At 36.4% G+C, this 16,543-nt stretch overlaps 1 protein-coding gene across 3 annotated transcripts in view; it reads left to right on the top strand.

Moving 5' to 3' along the window:
* Nucleotides 1-16,543, top strand: part of LOC128984853 (serine/threonine-protein kinase SIK3-like) — a 280,801-nt gene that overhangs the window by 228,109 nt on the left and 36,149 nt on the right. For all 3 annotated transcript variants that reach the window (XM_054404224.1, XM_054404232.1, XM_054404239.1), the window contains one exon: nucleotides 10,716-10,873. In XM_054404224.1, coding sequence (XP_054260199.1) covers nucleotides 10,716-10,873 — 158 coding nt within the window. The remainder of the gene's footprint in view (nucleotides 1-10,715; nucleotides 10,874-16,543) is intronic.

Consider the following 16,543-nt stretch of genomic DNA (forward strand, 5'->3'; position numbering starts at 1 on the left):
GTCTACATAAAAAGTGGTAATTGGATAGTCAAAGTGTAAAATAAAAAGATAAAATTATAAAGATTATAAAGTTAAAAATTTTAAAAACAATTTTTTAAAAGTAAACTTGATTTACAAATTCCAAGATCAATCCAGACACCAAATGACACTACTGTTATAAATTTCAATTGACTCCCTACATAGAAAAACCACAAGCTATTTACTTTTCTATGTACAGTAGAGTCCCGCAAACTCGGCGTAATGTGGACTGGAAGGGTGCCGAGTTTGTGAAATGCCGGGTTATCGAGAACTAGGGTTAAAAATAAGAACAATACAATTGGTAAGCTAATTAACTACCTCTTTTATTTATATTTATATTACAAGTCAGTATTAAGTCATCAGATATAGTAAAACAAATCATTTGTACGAGCTGAGAATGATTTGACTTGAGCTGGCTTGAGTCCATGTTTAACTCGGACTCAAAAAATCACTAATTTTCTGAGCCAGATGATGGCCGAGTTATCCAGACTGCTGGGTTATCGAGTGCCGAGTTTGCGGGACTCTACTGTAATAACATAGAAAAAATGTTTGTTTTACCTTATCGCAGCTGCTTTTGGGTGATAATCTGGTTTCCATGGCAACACAACCTTGTTTGTTATTCTCAAAAACAAATGAGTTTTTTTTTTTATATAGCATCATTTATTTCTGGTTCAATGTAGACATTATACACAGAAGTGTTAACAAAATTAATAAGAAATTAACTATAATAACATCGTGGGTTCGCCCAAACCTGAGTCACCCTGTAACATTATTAATTTAGGGAAATAATTTGATCTTCTTTAGGCTTCATTCATCCAATAGATCTTGAGGGAGCCTTCGACATAGCCTCCTGTTCTCAGTTGTTTCACCAAGATGAAAAGTTAATGCACCAGGAACATTGTTTAAAGATTTTAGAAATTTTGAGGTGGTTTTTTCAATAAAGGCCGAGATAGACTCCACTCCTAGTTCTTCATGTATATGCCTGTTTCTAACAAACCAGGGAGCATTCACCGCTATTCTTAGAATTTTGTTTTGAATCACTTGAATTTTGAAGAGTTTGTTTTTTGATATAGCTAATCCCCAGATAGGAGATGCATATGTAATCAAGGGCCGAATTATTAATTTATGGATTAGAACTGTACAAGCTGGCTTCAGAGTAGATTTCCTATTGATTAAAGGGAAAAGCTTTGCAAGGCGTGCATAACCTTGGGACAGTTTTTGATTAACGTGGTAGTTCCAATTAAGTTTTTTGTCCAGCCATACTCCAAGATATTTTATGGCCTGGTCATCAGGGTTCCAAGGTAGAAAGTTACCATATATTTGAATTTCATGTGGCAATGCATGTTTTTTCAATGAAAATATTTTGGTCTCACATTTAGTTGAATTTAGGCAAAATTTCCACTTGTAGAACCAATCAATGAGAAGATCCACAGAGTATTGCAGGGAATACGTGGCCTCGTGGATGTCGGAATGTTGGCACAGGATAGCAGTGTCGTCGCCGTACAGAGCTAATGAGAAATGAGTAAATATGCAAAACAATAATCAAGATACAAGGCGTATGAAAGAAGGTGTGTGCATAGTGACGTCAGTGCGAGTAAAACGTGATTTATTTTACCAAATCATATGTTTTCTTGTAATTTTCCAAAGACTTTCGAATGACAATCATTACGAATTAGCATTGAATATATAACACTATTTAGTGTTTTATATCCAATATAGTGTTATATACAATATTGAATATACTTTAGTAGTGTTGTATAGTGTGGTGTTATTAATTAACCAGGATTCACATTATAAACCTACTAGCCGCTAGTACAGTTGCTGCTTATGACTTGAAAGCATTATGTTGTGTATGTGTTTTCACCATATAATCTATTTGACACCACTCTTCTTTGGCTTTTTTTATAAAATTTCGATACGTATCGCGTTAACTTTTTATTTTTTTCTTCAATGGGGCCAATGCTGCTTTAAGTCCTTGTTCTTCAAGTTTTTCCAGTAACTCCTTGTAAGCTGAGCTTTGGCATTTCTGTTGATGTAGTCTGCAGTCCAAGGGTCCCACAGGCAAGGATAATTTCGAAATATATCCAGGAATGTAATTATGTCTTTACCTGTCCACTTGTTGCTGTCAACTATATTCACTGTTAATCACAAAAATAAATAGAAAATACAGTAAACGAAACCAACACTGCAAAAAAACTATACACGTGTTAATTAACCAGCCGCTTGTTAGCTACTAGGGGTTCACATTGGCTGGTTGGCGCCAGCGAGGAGATCACGTGACTGCCAGCGGAGGGTAGGCAGCGCTCAAAAGTTAAACATGTTCAACTTCTGATTGTGGCTAGTAAACACTAGCGCGCTGGCATTCACCGGCCGCTGGTTCTGGGTCAGACTAGGCTGCTTGCTGGCAATATTCAGCAATATTACCAGCGACTGGTTAGAAGCGGCTACTAAACAGCCTAGTGTGACCGCGGCTTTAGCAAAATGTCCCTTCTCACCACATCTAAAACACTCAACTTTATATGCTGGGCACTCCCTGTACTTATGATATAGGTTACATTTGTTACATCTCAACTTGTTTCTGAAAGAGCCTACTTTACTGCTAACGGCTCCTACTACCTCATCTTGACTAATTGAATTTGATATGTCGCCTACTCGATCTCTTACTACATTTTGCTGTTTCAAAATAGACTCGGATTGCCGAACTTTGTTGATAGCCTTCCTTAAAGTTAGTGAATCGTCCATTTGTAGAGTCTCTGAAAGTTTTGGATTATTGACTCCAATTACAATCAAATCACATATCAGCTCTTCCTTTAAATTTCCGAATTCACATGTTTCAGCTAATTTATGAAGGTCATTTATAAAAGAATCTACTGTTTCATCGGCCCCTTGTCTTCTCTTAAGAAACTTGGCACGTTCATATACAATGTTACATTTGACTTTTAAGAAATCACTGAAACGTTTAACAACTTCTTCATACTGAAGATTATTCTCATCAAAAATACCAAAAGTACGGAAAAGATCCTCACCTTTCTCGCCTAGAGTATACAAGAGCATACTAATTTGTTGACTGTCAGGCTTGAAGCAAAGCTCTGAAGCAATCCTGTACCTCTCAAACCTTTTCATCCAACGAGGCCATAAGGCAGGATTTTGAAAATCAAAAGCTTCTGGTGGAGAAATTTGAGTCTGCATACCTGAAACAGTAGTAACCCTTGAAGCTTCAATTGAGGTTTTATCTCTTACACTGTTCTTTGAACAAACCTGATTCCTAGGATTGGACTCATTAAGGTTTGGATTAGAGACCTGAAATGTAAAGGAGAAATCTTATCAAAATCAGATATTTATCCCCGATCATATTGGGTAACACTAAATAATGGAAGACGGCTTAGAAGAAATCGATGGCATCTAACACTATTGCCATTAGAAGAAAAAGTACATATTGAACAGCCTAATACAACCCCTCGTGTACCTGATCAACTAAACCACGACTCTTATCGAAGAAGTCAGAGAATCATAAGAAGACCAAAACGATATGATTAAAAGAAGATGTGTGACAAAGAGAGATGTGGTGTTATTAATTAACCATATGATTTATGTTTAAAAGACCAGATGAACTGATTATTTATTGTTATTATTTACCTTTTGTTTTGAGATGAGTTGTTGAAATTACTAGATAAAATACTGTTCCAAAAATGTTCATTTTGATTAATTAGATAGTTTCTTCACATATAGTATATTCAATGGTGGTAGTATATAACATTTTGATAGTGAGTACTTTTTAATCGAAAAACAGGAAAGCAGTAAATACTGTAAAAGACCCAGTTCAAACAGCTGTGGCACCTGAGGGATTAGGAGACCCCATGGAAACCCTTGGAGTCTCCTAATCCCTCAGGTGCCATGGCTGTTTGAACCGGGATAACAGGCAATATATCTTTAGGTGACCATATGCAAATAGTTGTTATTATCGGGTAACAACGATCGTTTAACACTTGCGGTAAGTTGGCGATCACATTCAGTTCTGGGCGGACAGCACCGGAGGAGGGACGAAGCAGGACGGAGAGGCGGCCATTAAGCGAGGTTAGCCAAGATAGAGGAGACCCTCTCCGCCTAGGCTGATGTGCAAGTCCAAGGCACTCCTCACGGGCCCCATCAGGCACAGACGGCCTGTTAAACTACTCCATCGAAGAAAAGTTCACACAAACAGCCAAAAATTAAAAACTAAATGGCACATAATTATCCAAAAATAGAGGATTGATAAGGATAAAAATCTTCGGTGAAGTTTACTATTACGACGTCTCGGAACCTCTGACACTTGGCGGTCGGAGTAATAAGAACAAGGCACAGCCTTGTTGAGGGTCGTGGGAAGTAACAAAACGAAACACTAAACTAGCCTACTGTACAAAAACACTTTGACCATTGATTATGAGTCGTGACATTCACCGGTGGAATTAGTCACGGCTCAGTTTGTTGTGTAGAACTGTGGTCGAAGCTGAATTTGTTGTATTGTCCAGGAAACTAAGCTTATTGTGGCAGTAGAAAGTGGTGAAGTAAAGAGGTGAAAGATTTTCAAATCCCTTCAAATACGTTCTTTACATGTTTAAAAAATAAGGACAAAATTGTTGAAGTAAAAGCTGTTACGGGAATCACAAAAGGGGAATATCCTAGAATAAAAGAGTGTTTAGTTTTACGTGGTTGAAACAATTTAGAAGTAAAAACGTGCCTGTACGAGGTTTGATTTGAAAAAAGCCAAGGCATATGCAAAGGAACTTAAAATTCACATTCCATTTTAGCTATGTACCTTACATAATTCAGTATTAAAAAATGAACTCTTTGTAATTCAAATTGTTTGTTTTATCCCATGTTATGTATCAAGAAATAAGTCCATATGTTTCATTTATAACATCTGTCAGATGACTGTTTATATTATTATGTTTTTGTTTACTTTTTAGTTTAGTCTGATTTGTGAGTTCAATAAATTTAGTTAGTATGCTTTAGCTGCAGACATTACCAATGATGTAAGGAAAACTGCACTACTACTAAATTTAGCTGGTGAGGATTTGGCTTACATTTTTGACAGCTTACCACAACCTAATGAAATAACATACAAAAATGTGATCAAATTATTAACTGACTATTTCGCTCCTACAAAAAATGTCCTTTTTGAAATATTTAATTTTAGGAAGTATCGTCAAGCAGAAGCAGAATCGTTTAACTCTTTCCATTCTCGGCTAAGAACATTAGCTGTGAACTGTGAATCAAAGACTTGGATAGGGAATTAATTATGCAAATTTTGATTGGATCTAGAAGTGATGAGTTAAGGAATAAAATTTTGAAAGAACCTACTATTAAACTTCAGGATGTTGTTATTGCAGCTAAGTCAAATGAATTATTTCAAACTCAAAGTAAGGAACTTTCTTTCAGTAGCTCAAGTTTTGCTAATGCACATAAAATTGACAATTCAAACAGGAAATTTGCATTTAACAACAATCCAGCTCACTCTGATGTGCCCAATGTTTGTCTTGGTTGTGGACTAAGACATTTTAGAAGGGATTGTCCCAATCTTCAGACTATTTGTAATATTTGCAAGAAAATCGGGCATCTAGCACGAGTTTGTAAAGGAGGGAAACCACGCCCTAAAGAATATTTCAATAAAAAACACGGATCAAAGGGACAACGGGTTCATGAGGTTTTGTCAGAGGAATCCAATTTTGAACAAGAGGAAATGTTTCCACCTCATTCAGGTAGCGAAACAACTCAGTTCGTCCAGGAAGTTAATTGCTCTAAAGTACCGGAACTGTGTACAACTGTCAACATTAATAATCACAAAGTTCTAATGGAAGTTGATACTGGTGCAGGTATTTCTATCATGGGAGGAGAACTATGGATTAAAATTTCTCATAAAAACTGTAAACTGCAACCTTCTCCCTAGAAACTCAAGGATTACAGTGGTAAACCTGTAAATGTTTTAGGCCAGACTAATGTTTATGTGAAGTATGGTAAGTTCAATGGATTTCTTCCGTTAGTCATAACTGAAGGTAATAGAAATAGTTTATTGGGGCGTAATTGGCTTAAAAGTCTTCTTAATATTGAAGTAAACGGAGTACTTTCACTCAACTGCCATGAATCTGATGTTCTAAGTAAAGCCCAGCTGGATGTTCAACATCTGAAAAGTGAATTTTCTGATGTATTTTCAAATTCTTTAGGGTGTTATAAAGGACCTCCAATCGAACTGAAAATTGACCAGAATTATAACCCAATTCACTTAAGAGCGCCCTTTACCTTATGCATTGCAGGCCCCAGTAGAAGAAGAACTGGATAAGTTAGTTAATCAGGTAGTGTTAGAACCTGTTCAGGTATCGGATTGGGCCACACCAATAGTTGTTTCCGTAAAAAGCAATGGTAAAATACGAATTTGCGGTGATTATAAGGCAACGTTAAACCATTGACTATGAATCCTTAAAAGACAACGCATCTAGTACTAAAAAGCGTAGCCAGCAAAATATCCTAGCGGAGATTGGCAGAACTAGTTCAGTACCTCTATGCGGTGTCGTTCCTAGCAGCAATGGCTGGAAACTCGTGTTGTAAGTGCTGCGCGCGCACGCGTGCATTCCCGCTCCGCTGACGACACTCCAGCCAGATCGCGGTCCTCTTTGATCTCCCTACCGTCCGACTCACCGGCGCCGCCGCATGGTTCGCCTCGCATAGGCCCTGCGCGGTGATCGATCCCTTCACAATATTCTCTAGGCAAACGCGTTGTCGTTTTTATATATTATATTAATTTTATATAAATTAATGTATTTATTATATGCATTATTATTTTATTTATTTATATCTAATATATAAAATTCTCGTGTCACAGTGTTTGTCTGCAAACTCCTCCGGAACGACTTCACCGATCGTTATGAAATTTGGTGTGTAAATTCTGTAGGTATGCGAATCGGACGTAAACTATTTCCCGTTTCGAAATTCTTAAAAGGGCTCCGCCCCAGTGGCTCTGGAGTTTCCCATGTTAACCTTATGAGAAATGGAATTAATGAATCTCTGTTTCAATTAAACAAGTTGGTTCTGTTGTTCTGTTCTATGATGTTCAATAGCATTAAAGTTACAAGGATTACCAACAGGGTGCAGCACTATTATTTCTTTTACATTTATGACAACAGCTAATTTGCAACCAAAAGGTGAGTGAGCGTAGCGAACGAACTTCAACCTGGAGGCGAGTTAGCGTAGCGAACGAGCTAACCTGAATTCAAGTGAGCGCAGCGAACGAGCTCCAACCTAAAGGTGAGTGAGCGTAGCGAACGAGCTCCAACCCAAAGGTGAGTGAGCGTAGCGAACGAACTTCAACCTGGAGGCGAGTTAGCGTAGCGAACGAGCTAACCTGAAGGCAAGTGAGCGCAGCGAACGAGCTCCAACCTAAAGGTGAGTGAGCGTAGCGAACGAGCTCCAACCCAAAGGTGAGTGAGCGTAGCGAACGAACTTCAACCAGGACGTGATTGAGCGATGCGAACGAGATCATCTTGAAAATTAAACGTAACGGTACTTTCTTTCCATCGGTCTGTCTTAGGGGAAACCTATAACTTAGGCGATACGAAGTTCGCCGGGTCAGCTAGTTATTTACTAATATTGTATATTTATTATTATTATTACGTACACGGATTTATGCTATATTCGAACCTTCGTAAAAATAGATCCAGCTGCCATTACTGCTATAAATATGGCCATTACAAATGCTGGTAGATTGGTCATGTGTACAGCAACAAAAAGCTGTAATAAACATTGACAACTGTCAAAGTAGGATTGTTTTCAGTTATGTTTATGTTTTAATAAGAAATATGTGATATTGTGCATGTAGAAATTGGTGTATGGGGTAGAAATTGGTTTTTCCCATTTTGACCCAAAAAACATATGATTTAGCAATTTGTTTCCAAACCATTTTGTAGAGCTTAAAACCCAAAATAATTTAGTATATTGAAGTGTTATTATGCATCTAATGGTTACGGAGAAATAGTTATCTTTGCAACTAGTGAGCAAAGGGAGCAATTGACTAACTCGAGAGAAATACTCAGGCAGGCGAGTGAGGATTGGTTTCCCGAATGAGGCAATTGCACTTTGCACTCGAGTTGTACATTATATTTTCCTACAGTTACCATAAAACAAATACATTGGTAAAGATACATGACATATTTTAACACAGAAGTGAACTTTTAATATGACATTTAATGATACAACAGTTACCAGCTGATATACAGCCAGTGCTGCCAACGTATTTCACGCGCATACGACCTTGTCTGCATGTTACGCGCTCACTATTTCGTGCCTTCACGTTGCAAATCTGGAGTGAGACAAAGTAATTAAACATTGTCTCACTGATGAGAGAATTGGCCACTTTGCTTTCTCAAATCAGTGAGAGAACATTGTTAGGTAACTGTAGGAAAAAATGTTAACTAAGAATTCCCATGTTATTCTTATGGAGAACAATTAAACTGTTGTAGTTATCTTGTTTATGAGCATTGATTAAATTTATAAAACGCATACACCTACATTTCTTACTTAACTGCAGTATTTAAATTTTACAATAGAAAAAAACTTTTTTACCCTCCCTATTGCAGCAAACCTAAGCTATCGTTAAACTTAGGGATGGTCAAGTCTCGAAATTTCGGGAAATTTTCGGGAAATTTTAAATCTCGTTACACGAGACGAGATTTCTTTTTGGCCGAGATTTTTATCGAGACGAGAATAAAAAAATAAAAAAATTTAAATTTAAAAACGCCTGCAGAAAGTCAATGCAATACCCGCAATACAGGAGCGTGTTGTAGTTGCGTTTCCTTTGCAAAGGCGTTCTTATTTAATTAATTCTTTAAATGTAAATATTACTTTAATTATTTAAATAATATTACTTTAATAACATTTGAGAAGTTTTGTTAAGTGTAAGCAGTGTGAGGAATGTTTTATTACTATAAAAAGTCAAAACAAGTAACTATTTTATAAAAATTAATATTGCTTTTATTTTATTATTTATTTTATTTTAAGATAAGTTGAACTCTATCCTAACTGATATCACTATGTTTTCTAATCGTAGGCATTTTTAATAAGTAAGGCGTGATTAATAAAAAAATGTTATGCTGATGTTTTTTAATAAAATATTGTAAATATTCTTGCCTATTATCATTATTTTTGTATTTAAACAGTCATCTAACAATGTTACAAAATCAGATAAAAATTTTGAACGTGTATTTCCCGTTGTGTATGAGAAGGGAAATCCCGTCTCGATCTCGTCTCGAAATTTTATGAGAAATAAAAAATCTCGTCTCGTCTCGTCTCGAACTAAAAATCCAATCTCGTCCATCCCTAGTTAAACTAATTATATTTGAATAGGTAATAAATATGTGATATTTGTAAGGTGACATTTTAGTGTAAATCTAATCAGTCAATTGGAAATTCGTTTAGTCTGCAGGTTTGCTGCTTTGGGGGTGTTTCTATGGTTTAAACGCAAAGAACTAGTAACTGCAATAAGCTGCTCTACAACCAATGCGACCATCAGTGATGCAACAATCTCGCAATTCCTTTAATGGTATAGAAGGATCAATTATCCCCTCATCAAGAAGATGCTGGTTTCAACGTTTCTGGTTTAGCTGGTCCCAACGTTTCTGGTTTAATTCAAGACTCCACTAGCATGAGCACGAGTCCACAACCTGTTCGGACACGTGTCTTTAGATCAAACTCCCAAAACACTTCAATGAGCATGAGTCCTCGACCTGTTCGGATCCGTCGACCACCGGCATATCTCAAGGACTACCTGACGGGGGAAGGAGTGTTATGTATCAAGAAATAAGTCCATATGTTTCATTTATAACATCTGTCAGATGACCGTTTAGTGTTTATATTATTATGTTTTTGTTTACTTTTTAGTTTAGTCTGATTTGTGAGTTCAATAAATTTAGTTTTGTTAATTACGTTTCAATTTTCTAAATCTTTAAAGAGTCTACTGTACCTAATAAAAGTGTCCAGCAAAATTCATCACCGATTCATCACCTTACAGTGTAGTGGCATTGACCATTGAATACTAAAGTAGACATCCCATCTATATGGACCAGCTGTCGCCAATTTCTTTAAAAAAAATCTTAGTTGTATGAGCTAGTCACAGAATGCGCTAGTGTCTAAAATTCTATTTTATATCTTATTTTTTTGTTTCTGACCAGATTGATGGGTCATTACAGTTGCTATAGCTCACCATAAGTCATTCCCTAAGATTCGCTTGGTAAACAAGTTTTGTGTATTTCTATTTGACATAATATAGTAATTTAGATCAGCGCAATCTGTCGGTGCCTCACATCAACTACGATATTTGGTTTAAAAATCTGGCTACAAATTTAACATGGGGCTGGATTGTTTAGTTGTATTAATGTGTATTTCTATTTGACATGATTTAGTAATTTAGATCAGCGCAATCTGTCAGTGCCTCATATCAACTACGAATTTTGATAAAAAATCTGGCTACAAATTTAACATGGGGCTGGATTGTCTAGTTGTATTAATTGTCAAAGGTAGTAAGTAATGACATGCCATTAGATTAGGTAGGTGATAAACAGCTGTTTATCAGACTAAATCCATGTGTTGAAAGTCCATTAAAAGAGAGTGTAGTATTTTTTATTAATGTTATCTGTAAATACATATTACTGTAAAGCTTGTAATGACAACAGGTGAGGGAGTGAGAAGTAACACTCGTAGTGGAGGCAACCCAGTGATCTCAGTGACAGATGAGTCTGGTGACCAACGAATGATTGGAGATGACAACCCTACGGAGGAAACACTAGACACCATCCCTGCACTCATAAATGCTGATCACCTGCAGAAAACTGTTAGTAACAGAATTGTAAATATTCATAGCTAACACCTATTTATTTTATTTGAATTAGTACCGTTACTTTATGGTTTTAAGTAGGGATGGACGGGATTGAATTTTTAGTTCTGGATGGGACAGGATTTTTTCATATTCAAAAAAGGTCTTGAGTATTGCAGTTACCAAAAAAGACAAAAGAAAATATTTACTGTTTGTGGCACTGGTCTATAAAAACCAATAATAGGTAACAATTTACTGGTATAGAAAAAAAACTTGGTGACTAATAAAATGTCATATCTAGTGCAATTTAACTGTAAAACATCAGTCTCATTATAAAATAGGCCTACCTATCCACAAACAGGTATTGATAAACATACTATCACTCTTAAAAAAACTGAACTTATGAGTAGAAAAGCAGTTTAGCTTAATAAATGTTGACATGTGTAGAGCAATATTGCTACAGTAGAACCTCGCTAATCCGACCTCTGATTGTCCGACTTCTCGCTTGGTCCGACTGTGCCGCCAACACAATAGGCTTCCGCTAACATAACCTCATTGTCGAAGAAAAATACCGTACCCAGAAAACTTTATAAATTGTGTTTTTTTTTTTTTTTTTTTGTCTAATGTGTTGAAATTTGTTGTATATTTAACCATGTCTGCCCATTATTAATATTAAGTAGGCTCCCACATTATTGTTTTTTGGAAAATCACAGTTCGCTAACATTACCTCATTGTCGAAGAAAAATACCCAGAAAACTTTATAAATTATGTTTTTTTTTTTGTCTAATGTGTTGAAATTCGTTGTATATTTCAACGATATATACATGTCTGCCCATTATCAATATTAAGTAGGTTCCCACATTATTGTTTTTGGAAAATCACAGTTCATTTGACAAAAATAAAATGGAAGCAAAACAAAGGAATACCGATCAATGCTTCAAGGTCAAGCTATCCGTTTGCACTGACAATCGTCTGCTCCTTAGGCCTACACAATGAGGGTCGCCGGAAGACTGCCCCCCGGAAAACTACCCCCCCAAGCAGGTTCCTACGTCATATTGACGTCAGAGACCGGGGGGGTAGTTTTCCAGTCACGGACACTCAAATTTAGTTGTCAAACAGTTCTAATCTAACCTAACCTAACCAACCAAACTTGCTGTAACATTTCAAAAATCTGTTTTATATTCACCATACGCATGTTCTATTGTCCAACGGAATTACTCGAATTAAAATTAAAATTACATAGCATGATTTGTCTAGGGGGGTAGTATTCCAGTCGCGGACACGGCTTCCATATTGGTTAGTTAGCAGATTTTGTGACGTCACGTTTCACCTGGGGGGGTAGTTTTCCGGGGGATAGTATTCCGCATCCCCCACAATGACACATCTGTCTGCTGTGCGCTTGCTATGTCACAACATTTTGTGATTGGGTGTTTAGTAACCATGGCAACTTGTTAAATGGGTGGATGAAGAGAAACTTAAGAAAGAATAGAAGAACAAAGAGAGAGAATAAGCGATGTTTTTATGTCATTGTTATCTTTATCGGTGTATTTTACGACTGTTGTTATGCTATAAGTAGGCTACTATTATTTTATACTTTTATATGCTTTATCTAATGTTTTTCTCGACATTCTTCTGTCCTGAAACTGCGTAGCAGTAGCCTATGACTATAGCAGTAGCTTACTAGATTTTCTAATGTTCTGTTCTTTTGTTAGTTATTTTCCTACTCTTTCCTCAAAAAGTTGAGCAGTAAAATAATTTTGATATCCTTTTTTTAAGGCTCGTGTACAGAGCCTCTACTTGTTATTATCTCGGTGGTCTAATTATCACTACTAATCTTACTTATTTCCTATAATCAATGACAAAATCAGAGTAAATAAAATAACCTCATAGTTCTATAGAGTATTTTTTTATTACCCAGCTGTTAGTTAAAACAAATTATATTGCACTAAAACAAACCGAAGATTACAAAGATTACTTTAAGAAATAATTTGAACATCCTAGTATTTTACTATGTATATTTAATTAATCTGTCATCCTCTTACCGAAGAATTGAACGTATCAATGATTAGCATTACATAAATAAGTCAACCCTAAGTATGTCTTTTAATTTTTATCCAAATGCTGAATTTGTGTCACAAACGCTAAATGTTTACAGCTGTTAGCCCTATGTGAAGCAAATTATATCATACCAAAAGCTAGTTTAGAATGTTAGCATCGGCTGCTAGACTTTTCAAAAATTAAAACTAAATTTCTAAAAAACTGAGACCCTAAACTAAAATTATGGCTTCGACATTCCCTAGTTCTCAAAATTATCTTTCTTTCAACACAAAAATCATGAAAATCCGTCAAGTGGTTGATTCAGAATAATGAAATTAAAAAACCCTGTCACGTTTTAATATACACGAGGTGTTCGAGTAGTCAGTACAATTCAATTCACAACAGCTAGTTTACATGTATAAAGACAAAATTTTTTCTTGCAGTTTTAATGTGAAAAATCATCTTGTAAACAAATGTTGCGTGACCGAATATGTTTCATCCCATCATAGATAGACCTATCATATGCATTTTTAATCGGATAATTTTACAATAAAACAGCAATTGTGACGATGTAAAAAGCGTTGAAGTGAGATTTACGGCCGATTCGCACACTGATTATAAGTTGCCTACAGTAGAGAGAGTAATAGTGAATTGAGAAGTGTAATAGACCTAGTCAACGATACTTCCTTCCATTGTGTTCTGTATGTAATTAGAACAAAATAATAAATGTATTTGTCAAAGTACAATTTTAACCAACTTTATTCAACACAAATTAAAAACAAAGTGAACAAGTAAACATTATAACCAGCTGATAATAGTTATAGAATAAATATGCAATAAGTAAAGGTAGACATTTAGGATGTAACACCTCCCCTTCTTAGTGAGTTTCATAAGTTAAGTCTATCGACGGGTTTATGTGTCCGTTTTGATCGTCTTACTGTCATAGCGGAAGCTGGTGCCACTGGAACATCTGATATGTTGTTACTGGTCTCTGGATCATCTGGTATGTTGGGATCATTGGTCTCTGGATCAATGTTGTGATAATTTGTTACATGGTCTTCGGTGGGTTCCTCTCTGACTTCTCCAAAATTTGTTGGTATGAATACTCGATTTTGCTCATTCCTTAATGAAAACTCACACAAGTCCCGCCCTGAGCGTCTAATTTGGTCTTGATGTCGTCTGATTGGGCCACTGCTTGTGGTTATTTCATAATTTCTTGGTCCTTCTTTTTTGTTGATCTTTCCGAACCCCCATTTGTTGCAGGTTCCATAGAGGCGTTAGGCGACAGGGTCTTGGGCTTTAAAGGACTTTTGCCTGTCACGGTCTTGAGCTTTAAAGGACTTTTGCCTGTCACAGTCTGGGTCAAATTTTCGGTTCATTTTTTGTGACAAATCAGGATACAATAAGTCTAGTCTTGATCGGATTTGATGTCCAATGAAGAGATGTGAAGGAGATTGTCCTGTAGTACTATGTGGAGCTCTTCGATAGGCCATTAAATATCTCTGTAATTTTATTTCGATAGAGCCTTCCTCAAAGTGCATTGCTCTGATGGTATCTTTCAAGTCTTGCACATAGTGTTCTACTTGACCATTAGTAGCAGGATGGTAAGGTGCTGATCTCTTGTGTCTAATTCCGTTTGATTTAAGAAATTTTTCAAACTCTAATGAAACAAATTGCCTTCCGTTGTCAGACACTAATATGTCAGGGATTCCAAAGGAGCCGAAGAATTTACGCAAAGCCTCAATTGTTTTATGTGAATTTATAGTTGTAAGTGTTACAATTTCTGGCCATTTACTGTAGGCATCCACAATTAGGAGAAAATAATGGCCATAAAATGGTCCAGCAAAATCAACATGAATTCCTTGCATAGGCCTTGAAGGATATTCCCAATGGTGAACTGGTGCTTTGGGTGATTCATGCTGTACTCGTTGACATCCCAAACAATTTAAGGTCATATTCTCAATGTCTGCATCAATTTTAGGCCACCAAACATACCAACGAGCTAGTCCCTTCATGCGAACTATACCCACATGAGCCTCATGAAGTTCTTTCAAAATTCTTGCACGAAGTTGTTTGGGAATCACCACACGATTCCCTTTTAATAAGCATCCAAGCTGAATTGACCATTCTTGTTCGTTAGAAGACATCGGGTGATGGATTGGCTCCCCTCTGATTAGTGATTGATAAATATCTCTAAGATCTGGATCAGATTGTGTATTGTTTGCTATTTCTTCAGCTGTGACAGGTAAAGTATAGATTTGTTCTATTTCATGAACATCGGCTGAGTCAATAACAGCAGCTTCTTCAACATTTTTAGGTAGTCTTGAAAGTGCATCAGCATTAACATTGTCTTTGGTTGATTTATACTTTATGTCAAATGAAAATGCCTGAAGGAATATAGCATAATGTTGTAGTCTTGTTGCGGCCATAAGTGGTATTCCATTTTTCGGTCCAAATATTGATACCAGTGGTTTGTGGTCTGTAACTAGGGTGAAATGACGTCCATAAAGGTATTGGTAAAAGTGTTTAACTCCAAAATAAATTGCCAGGGCTTCTTTTTGTATGACACTGTACTGTTTTTGTGTTTGTGATAGTGTTTTGGAAGCAAATGCAACAGGTCTTTCGTTTCCATCCGGAAACACATGAGAAAGAATTGCCGAAATTCCAGATTGACTAGCATCTGTTGCTAGAATGAGTGGTAAGTGTGGGTCAAAATGGCATAGTATATTCTCTGACATCATTTCCTCCTTCACCAATTGAAAATCTCGTTCACATTCTTCAGTCCAATTAAAAGGTACATTAGCTCTTGTGAGATTAATAATGGCTTGCATCTTTTCACTTAAGTTTGGAATAAACTTTCGATAGTAACTTATCAACCCAAGGATTTGTCTAACTTCTTTCACATTACTTGGTCTCTTCAGGTTTCTTATTGCTTCAGTAATATGTTTACTTTTACTTATTCCCTTTGACGAGACCCTTTGACCCTTTGACACTTGAGGGAAAATGATTTTTTAGTAGTCCTCTGTGGCACTAATGATGTATCTTGTAACGAAGCACACTTGGCCATTGACTCCATAACTAAGACTTTAAAAAAATACCATGAACGAAAAGTTATCCTGGTTGACCTTCCTAATCGGTATGACTTGGTAGAATGGTCTTGTGTGAATGTAGAAACAAGAAAAACCAATGTGATTCTTAAAGGTATTTGTGGAGACTTTGATAATGTTACTCTGGTGGAAGCCAGCAAAGCTAGTAGAGACCTCCATACAAGACATGGAATGCACTTAAACCATAAGGGAAAAATTTGGTTAGCAAACAAGATAAAAGAAGCAGCAACCTCATTGGCGAGACAGACTCCGTCATCATCATCGGGAACCGAGGACATCAGCAAGCAACCAGCACTGATAGACGTCATGGCAAGTCCTAAGCAGTCAACAGAAGGACCTACATCGGGAAACGTTCCACCGGAAGTGCATCATCTAACAACTTGATGCATTATGAGGTTGATAGCTTAAGCTCTAATTTTAAGAGTAGTTTAAACAGCAGATCTGTATGCAAATCACCAGGTATCTCAAACAAAACCAAACCAAAACCTACTAATTCCAGTGTACGTGTCTTGCACTTAAATGTTCAGTCATTAAGAAATAAATT

Source organism: Macrosteles quadrilineatus, unplaced genomic scaffold (assembly GCF_028750875.1).
Source record: "Macrosteles quadrilineatus isolate MER2022 unplaced genomic scaffold, UCM_ALF_1.0 Scaffold_1__1_contigs__length_201487025, whole genome shotgun sequence".
Classification (NCBI taxonomy): domain Eukaryota; kingdom Metazoa; phylum Arthropoda; class Insecta; order Hemiptera; family Cicadellidae; genus Macrosteles; species Macrosteles quadrilineatus.